Source organism: Chiloscyllium punctatum, chromosome 3, assembly GCF_047496795.1.
Source record: "Chiloscyllium punctatum isolate Juve2018m chromosome 3, sChiPun1.3, whole genome shotgun sequence".
NCBI classification, from domain to species: Eukaryota; Metazoa; Chordata; class Chondrichthyes; order Orectolobiformes; family Hemiscylliidae; genus Chiloscyllium; species Chiloscyllium punctatum.
Genome location: NC_092741.1, coordinates 17,089,221 through 17,108,798, shown reverse-complemented (window position 1 = coordinate 17,108,798; position 19,578 = coordinate 17,089,221). Strand labels below are relative to the sequence as shown.

The 19,578-nt window shown below is 45.9% G+C and overlaps 2 protein-coding genes across 2 annotated transcripts in view; both read left to right on the top strand.

The window, feature by feature from the left end:
* Positions 1–19,578, top strand: part of yipf3 (Yip1 domain family, member 3) — a 788,655-nt gene that overhangs the window by 68,395 nt on the left and 700,682 nt on the right. The window lies entirely within an intron of this gene.
* The window catches only part of LOC140456119 (uncharacterized), a 73,689-nt gene that overhangs the window by 41,882 nt on the left and 12,229 nt on the right, over positions 1–19,578 (top strand). The window contains exons 2-4 of the mRNA XM_072550709.1: positions 12,662–12,855; positions 14,135–14,276; positions 18,891–19,065. Of these exons, the coding sequence (XP_072406810.1) occupies positions 12,724–12,855; positions 14,135–14,276; positions 18,891–19,065 (449 nt within the window). The 5' untranslated portion in view covers positions 12,662–12,723. The remainder of the gene's footprint in view (positions 1–12,661; positions 12,856–14,134; positions 14,277–18,890; positions 19,066–19,578) is intronic.

Sequence of the window (19,578 nt, the reverse complement as noted above, 5' to 3'; positions counted from 1 at the left end):
CATCTATCCACTCCACCCTCCCACCTTCCTGACCTATCACCTTCATCTCCTCCCCCACTCACCTATTGTACTCTATGCTACTTTCTCCCCACCCCCACCCTCCTCTCATTTATCTCTCCACCCTTCAGGCTCTCTGCCTGTATTCCTGATGAAGGGTTTCTGCCCGAAACATCGATTTTACTGCTCCTCGGATGCTGCCTAAATTGCTGTGCTTTTCCTGCACCATTCTAATCGAGACTCTGGTTTCCAGCATCTGCAGTCGTTGTTTTTACTTTGAATTTTAGTTTGGCCACATTTGGAATATTGAATTTAGTTCTGGTCACCACAAAACTAGGTTTACCAGGATGTCACCTGGTTTGGATGGTATTAACTATGAGTAGAGATTGGACAAACTTGGTTTATTTACCACCCTCAAGGATAGTAATCTCTGGGTTATTACCAATGCCACGTGCTAGTGAGGCAAGGAATAGAAAGGTCGGAGAGATGAATGCGTGGCTAAGTAGCTGGTGCAGGTGGCAGGGTTTCAGGTTCTTGGATCAATGGGATCTCTTCTGAAGAAGGGGTGACCTGTACATGAGGGACAGTTTGCATCTAAACTGGAGGGGAACTGATATCTTCGTAGGAAGGTTTGCTGGTGCTACTCGGTTAGGTTAAACTAGAGTGGCAGGACGATGGAAACCAGAGCAGCAGGTCACCAAGTGGAAGGATTAATGGGAAGATACATGTTAGGACCAGTAAATCAGAAAGAAAAGAAAGGCAGAGACAGGTAAATATACGTGATGGTACTAATGAGCTGAAACTGTGTTTATTTCAATGCAAGAGGTATTAAAGGTAAGGCAGATGAGTATACAGCCTGGACCTACATGGGACTATGACATTGCAGCTATTACAGAGTTGATTGAGAGAGGGACAGGACTGGCTGCTTAACATTCCAGGGTTTCATTGTTTTAGATGAGATGGAGAGGAAGGTAAAAGCGGTGGATGAGTTGCATTACATCTGTACTCAGGGAGGACATACTGGAGGGCTTATCTACGAGGGCAATATGAGTAAAGCTTAAACATAAGATGGGTGTAATCACGCTGATAGGATTATACTGTAGGCCCCCTAACAGCCACCGAGAAACAAATATGAGGCTGATTATGGAAATATGCAATAAAAAGTGTTTTCACACTGGGTGACTTTAACTTCCCCCAATATCAACAGGGATTCCCTTGCAGCAAAAGGTTTAGATCGGGCAGAATTTGTTAAGTGTATCAGAGAGGGCTTCTTGAAATAGCTCGTGGATAGTCCAATTAGAGGCTGGGGGGGGGGGGCGATACTGGACCTTGTGCTAGCAAATGACCCTGGCTAAGTGACTGACCTTTCAATGGGAGAGCAGTTTGGAAACAGTGATCATAACTCCTGCAGTTTTAAGATAACAATGAGTAAGGATAAGTCAGGATCTTGTGGCAAGCTGATTTTTTTTTTATTTCAAAAATATACTTTATTCATAAAATGATTTGATGGTCTGTACATTTGATCATGCCATACATATGTCCATTTTTACAAACACAGATTCGAATTTATCCTTGTCGTTTACAATCCTGTGCATTTTTCAATCTTGTACATATACATATATTTGGCTGAGGCATCAGCAGAGCCCAAAAAAACGTCCGCATGGGCCCCCTGTTCTTCTTTAGGCAGGCCGATCTTACACGGTGGTCTTTCCCCACCGCGCCTTGGCGGCAGCTGCCCCAAACTTCAGCGCGTCCCTTAGCACGTAGTCTTGGACCTTGGAATGTGCCAGTCTGCAACCCTCGGTCGGGGTCAACTCCTTCCGCTGGAAGATCAACAGGTTTCGGACCGCCCAGAGAGCGTCCTTCACCGAGTTGATGATCCTCCAGGCGCAGTTAATGTTCGTCTCGGTGTGAGTCCCGGGGAACAGGCCGTAGAGCACGGAGTCCCGCGTCACAGCGCTGCTCGGGACGAACCTCGACAAGCACCACTGCATTCCTCTCCAGACTTCCTCTGCATAGGCACATTCCAGAAGGAGGTGTGTGACAGTCTCGTCCCCCCGCAGCCACTTCGAGGGCAGCGTGCGGTGCGGCAGAGAGTCCGGGCGTGCATAAAGGATCTCACAGGCAGAGCCCTTCTCACCACCAGCCAAGCCACGTCTTGGTGCTTGTTGGAAAGTTCTGGCGATGAGGCATTCTGCCAAATGGCTTTGACAGTCTGCTCAGGGAACCGCTCGACAGGATCCGCCCTCTCCTTTTCCCGAAGGGTCTCAAGGACGCTACGTGCTGACCACTTCCTGATGGACTTGTGGTCAAAGGTGTTTTTCCTCATAAATTTCTCCACGAAGGACAGGTGATACGGAACGGTCCAACTACTCGGAGCGTTCCGCGGCAGCGAGGCCAGGCCCATCCTTCGCAACACAGGGGACAGGTAGAACCTCAGTACGTAGTGACACTTGGTGTTTGCGTACCGGGGATCCACGCACAGCTTGATGCAGCCACACACAAAGGTGGCCATCAGGGTGAGGGTGGCATTGGGCGTGTTTTTTCCCCCATTGCACCGGTCTTTGTACATAGAGTCTCTTCGGACCCGGTCCATCTTTGATCTCCAAATGAATTGGAAGATGGCCCGGGTGACTGCGGCGGCATAGGTCCTGGGGATAGGCCAGACCTGTGCCACATATAGCAATACTGAGAGTACCTCACACCTGATGACCAGGTTTTTTCCCGCGATGGAGAGCGACCGTTGCCCCCATCTGCCTAGTTTCTGTCTCATCTTCCTGATCCGCTCCTCCCAGGTCTTGGCGCACGCCCCAGCCCCCCCGAACCAAATACCCAGCACCTTCAGGTGGTCAGTCCTGATGGTGAAGGGGATAGAGGATTGGTCGGCCCAGTTCCCGAAGAGCATGGCCTCGCTCTTGCCTCGGTTTACCTTGGCCCCCGAGGCCCGTTCGAACTGGTCACAGATGCACACGAGTCTGTGCACGGACAGCGGATCCGAGCAGAAAACAGCGACGTCATCCATGTACAGGGAGGCCTTAACCTGCAGGCCCCCGCTGCCAAGAATAGTCACCCCTCTCAGGCTCGCATCCTTCCTGATGGATTCGGCAAATGGCTCTATGCAACACACAAACAAGGCAGGAGAGAGAGGGCAGCCCTGCCTGACTCCAGATCTGACTGGGAAGCTATCTGATTCCCACCCATTGATTGAGACTGCACTGACAATGTTGGTGTAGAGCAGTCTGATCCAATTTCCGATTCCCTCCCCAAAGCCCATTTTGGAGAGGACATCCCTCATATATGTATGCGATATCCTGTCAAAGGCTTTCTCCTGGTCCAGGCTGATGAGGCAGGTGTCCACCCCCCTGTCCTGCACGTAGGCAATCGTATCCCTGAGGAGTGCGAGACTCTCAGAGATCTTCCTGCCCGGTACAGCACAGGTTTGGTCAGGGTGGATCACCGATCCCAGAGCAGACCTGACCCGGTTGGCAATGACCTTTGACAGGATTTTGTAGTCTGCATTTAACAGTGAGATCGGTCTCCAATTTCTAATTTCCTCCCTCTCCCCCTTCCGCTTGTAGACGAGGGTGATGATGCCTTTCCTCATGGATTCACTCATGGTACCTGCCCGAAGCATACTGACATACACCTCCAGCAGGTCCTGGCCGATCAAGTCCCAAAGAGCGGAATAAACCTCGACCGGTAAGCCGTCGCTTCCGGGAGTTTTATTCTTTTCGAAGGACTCGAGGGCCTTGGTCAGTTCATCCAGAGATAGCGGCTGGTCCAGCCTCTCTCGTGTTCCGTCATCTAGGACCTCCGTGATAGAGGACAGGAACGACTGGGAGGCCGCGCTGTCGGTTGGATTCGAGTCATACAGGCTGGCGTAGAAGGATTTGCTGATCCTCATGACGTCAGCCTGAGATGACGTTACCGAGCCATCTTCTTTCTTCAGGCTGCTGAGCACGGAGCTCTCTTTGTGCACCTTCTGGAAGAAGAAACGTGAGCACGTCTCGTCCTGCTCCACCGAGCGGACCCTGGACCGGAAGATTATCCTGGAGGCCTCCGAGGCAAAGAGCGAGGCTTGCTGGCCCTTCACCTCCTTGAGGTCCTCCGTGACATCGACCCCCATCGTCTGCAGCAGGAGCAGGTTCTGCATACTTTCCTGGAGCTGGGATAGTTTTCCCCGTCTCTCTCTCGCCTCCTGGACACCTTTTGAGGAAAAAGAACCTCTTGATGTTCCCTTTTACAGTTTCCCACCAGTCCGCTGGAGACTCAGAGGGGCTTCACGGTTCTCCAACCTGCGTAATCCCTCTTGAGCTCTTCGATGTTTCCCGGGGTCAACAGCTTAGTGTTCAGTTTCCACGTTCCCTTGCCCGCCCGCTGTTCGTCCTGTAGGTGACAGTCGGCCAGCAGGAGGCAGTGGTCAGAGAAGAACACCGGCTTGACATCGGTGGATCTGACCGAGAGTGTTCGGGACACAAACAGGTAATCTATCCTTGAGCGGGTAGACCCGTCTGCCTGTGACCAGGTGTATCTACGCTGCGCTCCATCTGCAGGGGTGCTGAAGACATCGTGCAGCTTGGCGTCTTTGACTGTTTCCATCAGGGCCCTGGACGTAGCGTCCGGTTTACTGTCCCCCCTGCCGGATCGTCCATCTGCATCAATGATGCAGTTGAAGTCTCCGGCCAAAATGACCGGCCTGGACGTAGCCAGCAGCAGTGGAAGCTGTTGCAGGACGGCCAACCGTTCACTCTTACCCACTGGGGCGTACACGTTGATTAGTCTCACGGGAGCGTTTCTGTATTTAACGTCCGCGACGAGGAGGCGCCCGCCCACCACCTCCTTAACCTCGGAGATGGTGAAGTTGCCTCCCCGTAACAGGATACCCAGGCCGGAGGCACGGCTATCGTTGCCTCCCGACCACACTGACGGCCCGTGGGCCCACAAGCTCGACCATCTCCTGTAACTGCTGAGGTGCGGTATCCCACACTCCTGCAGAAACAGGACATCGGCTTTGACGTTGGCCAGGAAGGCCAGCTTTGAAACACATCGCGTAGCCGATTTAATGCTACGCACATTTATGCTGGCAATTTTAAACCCCATTTTACCAGTTTACGGGGTTACCAGTGTCCATTTTCTTCTGGTCTTGCTCCAGTGGGGTAGCTGTGTGCATCCCCGTGGTGACGGCAAACTGCTGGACCTTCCCAGGGCTGAGGTAGTTGTCCAGCTCCACGCTGGAGTCATTTCCCCGCTCTGGTGTCATCGTGTCAGACCCAGGGTCCGCATCGCCCCGTTCTCCATCTGACAGCAGGGCTGTCACTGGGACGCTACTCCCAGTTACCTGGAGCTGTGGGCCGGTGGGTACCCCATGGTTCTCACCGGGTAGGGGGAGGCCTTCACCCATCCCCTCAGAGGGATCGTCTTTTCCTTCTTGGGCAGTGCTGCCCTCCTTTCTCCCCATGGCGCTCTGCCTCTTCCTCCGGAGGCGACCCTTCTTGCGCCCGTCCTCACCCTCGGAGGAGCTGCCTGTATCCTCATCTTGGAAGTGTCTCTTCCCCCTTCGCTTGGTGGCTTTGGGGCCCTCGAGAGGTTTCCTCTTCCTGTTTTTGACGATGATCCACTGCTCTGCCTCCTTTGATCCCTCCTCTTCCATTTCCTCCGTCTGTCTTGCAGAAGCTTGGGTCGGCTGCTGCATCTCCTCGCTGTCTGCCGCCTGCTCCTCTACAACTTTCCCTTCCTTCTGGGTGCCTCCAGGCACCGTTCCTTTGCTGATTCGCGGTACCTCGTTGGACTTTGTCGGTCCGCGGCTAGTGTTGCCACCTCCGGCCATCTGTGCGTAGGTGGCGGCTCCTCGTCTTGGGCAGGCCTTGTACATGTGGCCCGCCTCTCCGCACAGGTTGCAGCTCTTTTCCTCCCAACAGTCCTTCGTCAAGTGACCCTCCTGTTTGCAGTTCCTGCAGATGGTCACTTTGCAATCCACCGCCACGTGTCCCGACTTCCCGCAGGTTCGGCACACTTTCGGCTGCCCTGCATATGTCAGGTAGCCTCTGCTGCCTCAGATTGCGAAGCTCGAGGGTGGGTGGAGGATGTTCCCACTGTCATCGGCCCTCAGAGTTACCTTGACCTGCCGCTTACTGGTCCAGATCCCAAAGGGGTCGATCACATCAGTGGCTTCTCTCTCAACTTGTCCTGACCTTCCTGGGAAGGTACGTCATCAGCCGCTGGAAATTGGAGATGGGCAAATTATGTCAGTATTAGGCAGGAGCTAGAAAGTGTTAATTGGAAGGACTATTATCAGGCAGGTCCACGTTTGACATGTGGGAATTGTTTAAAGACCTGCTGACGAGAGTTCAGGACCTGCATGTTCTCGTAAGGAAGAAGGACAAGGATGGCAAGGTCAGGGACCGTTGAATAACAATGAAGGTTATGAATTTAGTCAAAAGCAAAAAAAGAAACATATGTAAAGTTTAGGAAGCTAAAATCGGACAAGGCCTGTGAGGAATGTCAAAAAAGCAGGAAAGAACTCAAGCAGGGAATGAGGACAGCAAGAAGAGGACATGAAATGACCTTGGCAAATCGGGTTAAAGAGAATATTAAGGCATTCTATACATACATTACAAACAAGAGGCTAACGAGGGAGAAAGTAGGACGACTCAAGGAAGGAGGGAACTTGTGCTTGCAGACTGAGGAGGTGGGTGTGATCCTAAATGAGTACTTTGTGTCAGTATTCACCCAGGAGAAGGATATGGAGGATCGTGAGATTTGGGTGGAGCATGCTAACATACTACGGTATTTTGAGATCAAGAAAGAAGTGGTGTTGGGTCTCTTAAAGAGCATTAAGATGGATAAGTCCCCAGGGCATGATGCTATCCACCCCAGGTTATTGAGAGAGGCAGGAGAAGAGATTGTTTGGGTCTTGACCAAGATGTTTGTGTCCTCATTAGCCACCAGAGAGGTCCTGGAGGACTGGCGAATAGCTAATGTTATTCCTCTGTTCAAGAAGGGAAATAGGGATAATCCAGGAAACTATAGATGGGTGTGTCTCACATTAATGGTTGGGATAGGGAATAGGATAGGATTTACACACATTTGGAAAAGCCAGGCCTAATTAGGGACGGTCAGCATGGCTTTGTGAAGCTCGGATCATGCCTGACTAAAGTGATTGCATTTTTCAAAAAGGTGACAATGGTGACTGATGAGGGTAGAGCAGCAGATGTTGGCTACATGGGTTTTTGTAAGGCTTTCAGTAATGTTCCTCATGGTCGGCTCATCCAGAAGATTAAGATCTCAGTAGGATGGGATCCCCGGTGACTTGGCCACGTGGATTCAGAATTGGCTTGCCCATAGAAGGCAGAGGGTAGTGGTAGAAGGATGTTTTCAAGCTGGAGGTCCGTGACTTAATGGTGTTCCACAGGGATCTGTACTGGGATCTCTGCTGGTTGTGATATTTATAAAAACGACTGGGATGAAAATGTAGATGGGTGGTTTAGTAAGTCTGCAGATGATACAAGGATCTGTGGAGTTGGGCATAGTGTAGAAGGTTGTCTAAGGATTCAGCAGGATATAGATCAGTGTAGATATGGGTGGAGAGATGATAGATGGAGTTTAATCTGGGTAAGTGTGTGGTGCTCCATTTGGGAATTCAAATGTTAAGGAAATGTATACAGTTAATAGCAGGACCCTGAACAGTATTGCTGTACAAAGGGATTTTGGTGTTCAATTTGATAGCTTCCCTAAAGTGGCCACACCAGTAGATAGGATGGTGAAGAAGGTGTATGGCATGCTTGCCTTTATTGGTTGAGGAATTAAATACAAGAGTCAGGATTTCATGTTGCAGCTTTATAAGACTTTGGTCTGGCCACACTGAGGGTATTGCATTCAGTTTTGGTCTCCACTTTACAGGAAAGATGTGGAGGCTTTGCAGAGATTGTAAAAGTGGTTTCCCAGGACGTTGCTTGGATTAGAGGGTATGAGCTATAAGAGGAGACAACAAAAATTAGGGTTGTTTTCTCTGGGGGTGTGGGAGGAGGCTGAAGGGAGATTTGATAGAAGTTTATAAAATTGTGAGATGCATAGGTAGGGTTTAACCTTGAGATAAAATATCTAAAGTTAGGGAGCATGCATTTTCTTTACACAGAGAGTGGTAGGAGTCTGGCATGCACTGCCAAGGATGGTGGATGAGGGAGATACAACAGGGGCATTTAAGAGATTTTTAGATGAGCACATGGATATTCAAGGGATGGAGGGATATGGACAAGGGGCAGGCAGAAGGGATTCATTTCAATTGGTGTCATTTTCACCACAACATCGTGAGCCAAAGTGCCCGTTCCTGAGCTGTACTCTTCTCGGTTCTATTTTCAACTAATGTCAGAGGCTGAGGGGCTACCTGATAGAAATTTTCAAAATTATGTGAGGCATGGAGGGAATGCACAGATGGAATCTTTTCCTCAGGATAAAAATGTCACTCACTAGAGGAGATAGATTTCAGGTGAAAAGGTGAATTTTTAAAGCAGATGTGAGAGGGAAGATTTTTACCCAGAGGGTGGTAAATGCCCAGAATGTGCTGTCAGAGAATACAACAGCAACATTTAAGCAGCAAATTATCAGAAACATGAATAGACGGGAAAAAGGGGCATGGACTGCACAGAGACAAAAGGCTTTTAGTTTAGAAATGTATCATGTGTTGGCAAAGGCTTGGTGGGCCAAAGGGCTACTTCCTGTGATGTACTGTTCTTTGTTGTTCCTATCTTATTAACATTGAAATATCGAAGCATCAACTTGCTGATCATCGCCATTGACCACTCAAAGGATAAGGGCAGCACGTGGATGGGAATGCCATCACCTCAGAGTCCCCTCTCCATTGTGTGACCGTCACTGTCTTCAAATCCTGGAACTGCCCACTGAACAATGCTGGGGTACTGACACCACATTGTAGCAGGGAGGAGAAAGTGAGGACTGAAGATACTGGAGATCAGAGTCAAAGTATGTGGTGCTGGAAAAGCTCAGCCGGTCAGGCAGCATCCCAGGAGCAGGAGAATCAACATTTCAGGCATAAGCCCTTCAGCAGGATTGAGGCTTGTGGCCCAAGGGGGCTGAGAGATAAATGGGAGGGGGATGAGGTGGGGGGGAAGATGGCTGGGATTGTGATAGGTGGATGAAGGTGGGGGTGAAGGTAATAGGGCAGAGAGGAGGGTGGAGTAGACATGGAGGAAGGAAGATAGACAGGGAGGACAGTTCAAGAGGGTGGTGCCAAGTTGGAAGGTTGAATCTGGGATAAGGTGGGGGGAGGGGAAATGAGGAAGCTGATGAAATTCACATTGGTCACGTGTGATTGGAGGGTTCCAAGGTGAAAGATGAGGCCTTCTTTCTCCAGGCGTCGGGTGACCAGGGTTTGGAGGTGGAGCATTGTAAATGCCTGCGACTGCTCAGGCGAAATAAAAACCATTAAGAAGGGAGGGCAGAAAGACAGGAACAGCAACTGAAATAAACAGGGCACAGAAATTGGCCAAAAAGCAATGCATGCTGGGAATCCTGAGCCACGACAGACACACAAGAGACAATTCTGCCCAGGGACAATCCTTGCTAGATTTACGCCCGGATAATTGAAAACTGGAGAGGCACCAGAGCACATCACAAAGTGTGTCAAACAAACATCACAAAATGCATGGGACATGCCTCAGTAAGGCAGAAGACCAGGTGTGTATTCGGGGACAAAACCAGACTTCCAGGCCCAAGGCAGACACATCGACCGGGTCCCTGTTAGCAAGCCATCGAGAACCATTAGCAGCATTTCAAGGTGATAAAACCAATTAGTTTGATTTCCCTGATTAGCCAAGTCCTTGGAAGGTTCCAGAAGGTAGCCAGGAAGATATAAGAACCTGGCCTGGCAGGACTTGACCGGACCCCACTCTCCAGCCGACCTACAGGCATGGCAGGATACAGCAGTGAGCAGAGCAGCTCACCCTCCGACCAGAGACAGAATCAACTCATGAAGAGAGGTACAGACGGAAAAATTCAACAGAGTAGCAAAAGGTCTGGGACATGTCTTAATATTCAAAAGAATTGGATCATTAGAAATAGAGTTGGTAAAATTGTCGAGTGTAATTTTTCCCTTTGTTGTCTCAAATAAAGTTGGGACTTGGCTGACTGACTGCAGTCTCATGCTGTGTTGTCCTTACCTGATACACGCTAAGGATCCTGGGTAAATAAATATTGTGTACACTGGTCAAGGTGTCTGCAGGCTCTTAGAAACACTCACTACTAGGTAAAAGACATGGACTGTAGCAACTCAAAGACAGGGCTCACCACAATCTTTGGGCAAGAGGGAATGAGCAATAAAAACCAACCTTGTCAGAATCTCCTACACCCCGGGAGGCAACAGGAAATACCATGTGTCGACAAAGTGAAATGACTGAACTGAAGTCCTGTTGCGGGTTCAGGTTTTTTTTGACATTTTTCATTTCTTCGATGTGAATGAAGAGCACTTGAACCACTCATATAAAGATAAATGTCAGCTCCAACCATTGCTCTGAAATACAGACCCTGTAAATGTACAGATGGCTCATTAAAATTCTGCCGTTTGGGTCTGTCTTTCTTTCAGTGAACGTTGTGTGGTCCATGTTTGACCAACTTTTGCACCATTTATGTTCACGAGCGAGATACTGAGCCAATTTTATTACTTTGCATAAAGAGGCACGCAAGTCACCATTTGGCTCATTTTCTCAATGTCTCCATGGCGATACATTTTAACGTTGAACCATGAGACATGCAAAGAAATATTGTTACGAAACATAAAGTGACTTCACCCACACCAGGACCATCCAAATCCCTGAATTTGACTAACTGCAAATTTTACAACATGAGACACAAAGTGTACCTGCAATTCCCCCAGGCTCTTTACTCCCTGGAACAGTGACAAATCTTGTGGTAAAACCTGAACCAAGCAGGAACGAGGAGGTGGGTGGTGGGTGGGAGACTGATACCACACGGCATGGGGACACCACCTGAGACTGGAGGAAATGATCCGTGGCATCGGGAAAGTGGTCCAGGGAAAGTGGTCCAGGAAAAGGTCTGGGAGAGATTACAACTGGGAAAGGGGAAGAGAAGCCTGGAGCAGGGAGTGGTGAAGGGATGGGAGTAGGAGCTGGAATGACACTTGGATAGACCAGAGGGTGGGAATGGAGGGACAGTCTCGAGGGGTTGAATACCCTATTCTGCCACCTTTACTCAGAAAAAAACTTACAAAACATTAAATCCTTACATTTAGCTGGGCTTCACCAACCAAAATGTGAAAATACATCAGGTTTGAGCTGACAGATCTCACAAGAGGAGTCACAGTCTTGCTGCCTGTGTCAGTGGTTATAATCACATCTGTTGGGCGGAAAAACGTTTCGTTGTCGGAGTTTGGAAAATGCAGTCAGGGGGGCAAAGAGGAAAAGTGTGTAAAATTGGATTGAATGTCAGAGGGCTCCATCACCAGGTTTACAGCAGAACAACAGTCAAAATTGATGAAGGGAATGTTGAGAGATGGGTTCAACCCATCGGGCCATCCCCACCCCAGGGGAAAATATTCATGGATGATTCTGAAGAATGATAAACATCAGAAAGAGGGAGTGATCATCACCACGTTATGTTTACAGTTGTGCAGATGAGTCTTTTCCCCAGGGTGGGGGAGTCGAGAACTCGAGGGTATAGGTTGAGGATGAGAGGGGGACAGATATAAAAGGGATCTAAGGGGCAATTTTTTCATGCCGAGGGTGGTGTGTCTATGGAATAAGCTGCCAGAGAAAGTGGTGGAGGCTGGTAAAAGGCATTTGGATGGGTATGTGAATAGGAAGGGTTTAGAGGGATACGGGCCAAGTGTTGGTAAATGGGACCTGACTAGATTGGGATATCTGGTCGGCATGGACTAGTTGGACCGAAGGGTCTGTTTCCGTGCTGTCCATCTCTATGACAGTGAAAGAGTGACCCCACCAGAGTCAATGCCATGTGAACACTAATGCAGTGATAAACAGTGCCAGGGGAAGTGTACCCCAGTGACAGGCTGTGTCAGGAGTTGGATATCAGTGGGAGTAGTTTTGAAGGGGGGGGGCGGGGGGGGGAAATCATTCAGCCAGTCTCAGTATATCTCAGGGAAGGAAGGAAATACACAAACAGGATCTTTGTGAGATGCTCCAATCATTGGACACTGAACAGCCCACCGGCCTTACCCTGCTACTGTGAGTAAACGGTGGTCTGTCCATGGTCAGGGAGCAGAATGGCCCCCCCTGTTCAAACTGAATGAAGGAAAAGCTGCAGGAAACCCAGGAAATGAAGATGTACAAAACTGAACCCCAAAGGTGAAATCGTTTTCTCCTCATCACCAGTGACTGGGAAATCAATCTTCCATCCAGTGGATTCCCAAACCGGGAAGAGTGACAACCCTGACCATGTGAGTGGGTAGCAATTACAAAAACAGCTTTCCCAAGTGTTCAGTGTTCCCAGGAGCCAGCACACAGAGGGTTAAGGATTTCTGAATCCATTGTAAAGTCAGAGCTAAGAGAAATTTCCATAATTAATCAGCTGGAATGTTCCTCCACCATGACGTTCCTACCTAAGGATAAACTATATTCAAAACCATCTTCATCAAAGAGTATATAATGAGTGTAACTCTGTGCTCAAACTGCAGATCCATCTGAAGGTGCTGAGAGTCAGTCAGTGCGTTCACCAGTGATCTGAGAGAACACCAAGATGCTGAGAATCTTCTTGACTGTGTCTGTCCTCTTTGGACATCAAATTGCTGCACGGGAAACAGAGCAGGAGGTGATCGAACTCTGTGAGGATGTTGACTGTCTCAAGCCGGATCAAGTCATCCAGGACAAGGTCAGTACAGCTCAGAGTTCCCTCTGTTCTGTCATGTTTGTACCAGTGGAAATTATTCCATGTTGTTTTTAGTCCCTAACCTGCAGTGCACCGACAGTGCACATCCCAACCCTGAACCATGAGACTGGACTGAAATTACTCCTCGGCCTCATTAACACTTTCTCCATGAGCTGCTATCACCTGCCTGGCTCCCACTGCCAGCTTGTGCAGTAAGAAGAATATCAGGGCTTCCATCTCCAGCAGCAGGTGAAGGGAGGGGTCAATCTGCTCACAGAGAGGGGGACAACACAAGGACTGTAGAGTCAGGGAGCTCTCCTACTGCTCCTGTCTTCACTCAATCTAACCCTGTTTCTGAAAGGCAGTTCTGTCCTTTTTGGAAGAGGCCAAGTCTGGTCTTGAGGGAAATCCTCTGATTTCCAAGCCTGGATAGACCCCTAATTCGAGGTTTTTTTAACTGAATTCAAATTCTATCATCTACCCTCGTGGGGTTCACTCCAGGTCCCCAGAACATGACCTGGCACTCTGGATTAATAGTGTCTCAATTAGAGAGGTGCTGGAAAAGCACGGCAGGTCAGGCAGCATCAAGGAGCAGGAAAATTGACGTTTCGGGCAAAAGCCCTTCCTGATCAAGGGCTTTTGCCTGAAACATTGATTTTCCTGCTTCTTGGATCCTGCCTGACGTGCTGTGCCTTTCCAGCACCACTCTAATCTAGACACTGATTTCCAGCATCTGCAGTCCTCACTTTTGCCTCTCTGGATTGTGCCTTGTGATCAATCCCATGAGGTCATCACCTGCCCCAATTCAGCAGGGTGTAAGTAATGGTGTTTTTATCCTTTCATTCAGTGAAGGTGTCGCTGGCATGGCTGATATTTGTTGCCCATCCCTCATTCCCAAATGCATTTCTCTGTTTAAATAATGTGTTAAAACACACAGAGAGATACACAACATAGGGACATGTCGTCATTGACATTGGCTCAATGTAGAAGGATTTCAATAACATTCTCTAAATGTTGCTATTGCAAACCCAAAGGGAAGCAGCAAGGTGAGTCTAACACGACAACGTGAAAGATGAAAGAGTGAGAGAGAAAGGGAATGAATCAGGAAATGCTGCTGTCAGGAATCCCATTAAAAACTCCAAACTCTGTTTCAGGTTCAGTTGCTCCAGAACATGAAGACTCTTGCACACCTGAACACCTGGTCCAGTTCTTTCAGCATTGACATACTTTGGTAGAAGTTCAGTTATATTAAACAGTAATACATATTTTACTCTCATTTTAGGATTATGATGAAATAGAATTTCCACACATTCAATGGGCTGAAACAGCAGTTCATGTTTCGGTTTTGAAGACAGATTTGGAGAGAGAAATGGAAATCAGCCTGGATAAGCTGTTCAATTATGCATTTTTCGGCAATGCTGATGGTATGTCAGATATTCCATCAAAGTAACGACAGAATATGAAATGACTTTTTACTCTTTCGCATTTCTTGCTTGATACGTTCTGCATTGACAAAAAATTCCACAAGGTTGTCACTATTCATCAAATTTTAAAATATATTTATTTCATAAAAGAATTTTTAAAATATTTGAAAAGATATTATTATAAATAGCAAGATGAATGATTCAAGCCTTTTCCCAGCAATATCCTTGCAATATTGACACTCAAACTCAGTAAAGTGTCACTCACATCTTCACTCTTTAATGTTTACTCAATCGATAAGGACACAAACTTTTGCAGGTGTCAACTTTCTGCACATCCACTAATTGTGATTCCCTCCATCTCTCCCAAAAACACACAGACTAACTTATCGACTTCTCTTTGACATTGAATACTTTGAGGCAGTTGGCCACCAGATTGCCTAAAACTAAGCTGCTATTTTGCTATTTAAACAGACTCAGAAGTGACATGACACCAGGGTATAGCCCAGCAGGTTGATTTGAAATCACAAACTTTCAGAAAGTTGCTTCTTCGTCAGGTTCACCTGACATGTGATTCTGTCCTTGTCCACCCTAGTCCAACATCAGCACCTTCATGTCTTTTGAATAGAATCTCCTTATGGCCCCTGCCCTCATTCTATAGATCATTACACAATCTAAATTTTGTAAATTCTCCATTTAGAGTAGGTCAAGTTCTTTCATGAAAAGCTACAACACCACCAAGTTGAAAAATAATGCATATCCGACCGTTAAGTGAGCAAGTTACCTTCAAAGAACTAAAAATGATAAAACAAATTCAAGTTGGAATCCAAGTTTTTAAATCAGGTAAATCATGTATTATAAACTTTATTTGCAGATATTGCTGGACTGTTAGGTTTGGACAGATGGTCAGTGGAAGGAATTTCTGCCGTTCAAAAGACAAATCATGTTTAATTGACTTCATCTAGACATTAGATTAGATTACTTACAGTGTGGAAACAGGCCCTTTGGCCCAACAAGTCCACACTGACCCGCCCAGACCCATTCCCCTACCTTTTACCCCTTCACCTAACACTACAGGCAATTTAGCACGGCCAAATCACCTAACCTGCACATTTTTGGACTGTGGGAGGAAACCAGAGCACCCAGAGGAAACCCACGCAGACACGGGGAGAATGTGCAAACTCCACAGTCAATCGCCTGAGGCGGGAATTGAACCCAGGTCTCTGGCACTGTGAGGCAACAGTTCTAACCACTGTGCCACTGTGCCTGCCTCTGACTATTACCATTAGCTGCTAATGGTCAGAGGAATGAAACACATTTGATGTTTTATGTATCAACATTTAAAAGGTGTATTACAAATTATTATGGAAAACACTGAGCAAAATTACAGATGTTGGTATTGAAGAGATTGGCAGCATTGATACTCAATTGTTTGATGGAGAGAAAGCAAAAAGTAGTGTTAAGCAGCTATTTCTCATACTGGAGGCAAGTATCATCCTCGGGCTCTATGATGCAGTGGTAGTGTCTGCACCTCTCAGCTTGGAGATCCATCTTCAAGATCCTCTTGGGCCAGAGGTATATGATGACATCTCTGAATAGGTTGATTTGAAAATACTTAAAGCACCATTCCCCAAAGATCAATATTGCACTTTCACAGAATGTTAATAATCTGGACTTGAGTGTATAAGGTGTAATTTCAACATTTGCAAGTGATACAAAATAGTTGGGAAGTGAATATTTTTGTCAGTTATCAATGGGATGTTGACATCACTGGCTAGACCCAGTATTAATTTGCCTGTAAGGTCATTGCTGTAAGTCCAAATTTAGATGTAAGCCAGGCCAGATATGGATGAAGGACATTATTGAACCAGTTAAGTTTTTTTATATACTGATCAATGGAATTCATATGGTGATCATTAGGACAACTTTTTAAATCCAAACTTTACTGAATTCAAAATTCCTGGGTCTCTCGTAAAGGGGTTTGAGCCAATGTTACCATAACCATAGCCTGTGTTGATTATTAGCCCAGTGATAACACCACATGCCCTTAACAGTAAGGAGGATTTCAACATGAAAGTCAATTCAAGTTACGTGGTACAATATTAACCAGGGGTGCAAGAACTAAGGCCGGGGATATTTGTGCTCAAGTCTTTGACTTTGTCATTTCACATTCAATTGAAATTCCACTGTTACTCAGTCAACCCCATTATCCAGATAGCTATTCTCACACACCTTTACAGGTTAGCCCAGAAGATACAACTGTTACCCTTTACCTCCTCCCATCTTAGTTTCCAAAACCCCTACATTGCTGTCAGGTAAAGGGGAAGCATTTCTTGCATTGTCATATTCCCTTTTCACCATGTGATCAACTCCACATTGGAGAAATTCAACACTGAGAAATCCATTGAATATTAAAATGGTAACAGCATTATAAGAGCCCATTCAGCCCATCGTGCCGGGGCCAGCTCTCTGGAGGAACAATTCACTAAATGCTAATTCTGCACTTTCTACTCATAGATCTGCACATTCTCCTGTTTCCAATTATAATCCAATTTCTGCATATATATCTTTTTATCCACATTGGGAAACCTGTATGAGTGAAGACAGTAAGCAGTTATGTGTTATACTATAGTTTAGAGAATCAGGGATTAATTTTGATAAATAATGATAACATATGTAGTTTAATGAAAAAGGAATTGGTTTAGCTGAGCGGATTTTCTGAAGTGTTCTTGGCTGAGGCCAGATGTATAAGTTGATTTCTTCCGAAAGAAGGAGAAGATAAAATTTAATGAAGCCCAGTGTGGAGTGGGGGGGAATAAAGAAAGGGATTCTCTCTGTTGCAAGTATCGTGCAGGGTGCTTTTGGAATAGGAAAATATTTTTGCCATATGTTTTGAAATCATCAAATGTATATTCTATGAAAATAATTTACTTTAACCTGCCTTAGTTTCAACTCTTCTGTTTTCTTTTAAAGGCAAATCTGCAAAATTCAATGTTTGCATTTCTGTGAAAGACCAGCTCACGAAAACCAGAAACAATTCACAACATGATCTATCAACACATAATGCCACCTGAGATTTGACTTGTCCAGTCATAACATCAGCTGGCATCATAATATTTGGCTTTTTTGCAATATTTTTGAAATTGCTGGACTTAAGCGAGATCAATCTCTTTCTTTTAAAGTAACAACTCAGGGGTGGTTCAGGACATAAAACAGCTCCATTATGGTGACATTCATTTAACATAACTTGAAGATGGATTTGAATGTTGCTAAGAGCTTTTTTGAAATGAAAGCTCTAACAGTGGATTATTTGATTAGGGCTAAAATTAGAGTTATAATTAGAAAAGTAAGATGTTCTCAAGATGAGATGGTTCAAGTTATTATTCAACAGTTAGCATTGTTTTTTCATTCATTTATGAGAATGTGGGTATTGCTGGCTATGCCAATTTTTATTGCTGGCTATGCCAGTTTTTATTGCTCATGTCGTATTGACCAGAGGGCAGTTAAGAGTCAACCACTATTCTGTCAATCTAGAATTGCATATAGACCAGATTAGGTTAGGACAGCAGTTTTCTTTTCAAAAGGGGAATTCTGAATGAGATGGGTATTTCCCACCAATGGCATAGTCATCATTAGAATTTGAATTCCATTCATTTTTTCCACCATGAACTCACACTCTACCACAGGCATGGCGGGATTTGAACCTTGGTCCCCAGGATATTACCTAGCTGTCTGGATTAATACAAGAGCAATAATTCCATTAGACCATCACATCCCCTATTAAAAGAAAGAAAAATGAAAATATAATGTCATAGGTGAAATTAGCAAAGCTCAAGTTAGAAATGATAGGCCTTCAGTTTGAAGACCAACAGAAATAAGGGAAAGAGAATAAGAAAAATTGAAATGGAATGGGAGGAATTCTTAAAAGAAAATTAGAATGGAGAAGGTGGTAAAACGTGCAAGTTAGAACGAGGAAAACTTGGATCCCCAATAATACAGGGAACTTGGACAACTGGATTTAGTCAAAGAAAAGCCTCAATGAAAAATGAAGAAAGAAGGAGGGAGCAGCTTGGAGGATGATTCTGGTCCCAAAGAGGGATTTGATTTAACCAAGAATCTCCACATAGTGCTGAAATTTACTGAAGGTAGAGTCAAAAGCTCTTTTACCCCATTTGAAAAGGTTGTTGAACAGAAGATGTGACTCTGAGAGGTCCAGACCTTAATGGGACAAAGTAATTTGGAAGGTACAGCTCTGACTGTGTATGCCAGATTGTCAGAAGAACAAGTGGAGTAGAACTGCAGAGTACAGCATAGTCAATGACGCAATGCTCAATATTTAGAAGCTTGTGCCTGAAGCTTATTAATTAAAATTTAGGATTGCAAGAAAGAAACCTAAATAGATATTTGTTAAATTTTCAAAATACAATGCAATGCTGTGGTATCAGTGGTTTAGCTGTGAGGGGTTGAGCGACTGTCTCCTGTTCCCAGTTTGTATGTTTATGTGCACATATGTTCATACATGACATAGAATTCACTGCCTGAAATAGTGGTGTAAGCAACTTCAGCAACAATATTGAAAGATAAACATGTAAATAACAGTGTTTTCTTTATCTGCAGAAACAATTGTTCCTTTAACTGCACCTTGGGGATGTGCTGGATACGTGGTAAATCAAACATTTTCAGAGACAGTCTATGTCGGTGTTGGCATTGTTCCTGAAGTCAGAAGTATGCCTGAACCTACAGATCAAACGATTAAATTAAAAGAATTAACTCCAGGTCACTACTTTGTCAAGTGAGTTTTGTTGCTGAAATATTGTGATTAATGTTTCTTTATGTCACCATCATTCCAGTCTGGGTCAGATTGAGATTAACAGGTCCATCAAGTCACACTGGGACAATGTGAATACAGTTGTGGATTGGTTCATTTCTCACAATCTGCAACTCCACCCCCTGAGAACATAGCCAGTCCTCCACATTCACATTACTCCAGCTCACAAGAAGCTGGCTCCTGGATTCTAAAAGTCTCATCTGCAACATGCTTTACATTTTTCACAGAACACTTCCACCTCATTTGAACAAAGGGATTTTGGAGTAGAAGTAAGTCATTCAGATCCTTTAGACTGCTTCACCCTTCTAGGTAATGGCAGATCATCCACTTCAGTGGAATTTTACCACAATATTCCCATATGCCTTGACGTCATTACTATCTTGAAGTGCATCAATATCTGTCTAGATCATACTCAGTGACTGAGCTTCCACAGTTCAGAAGGCAGCATTCCAGAATCAATAGTACTTTGAAGATTTG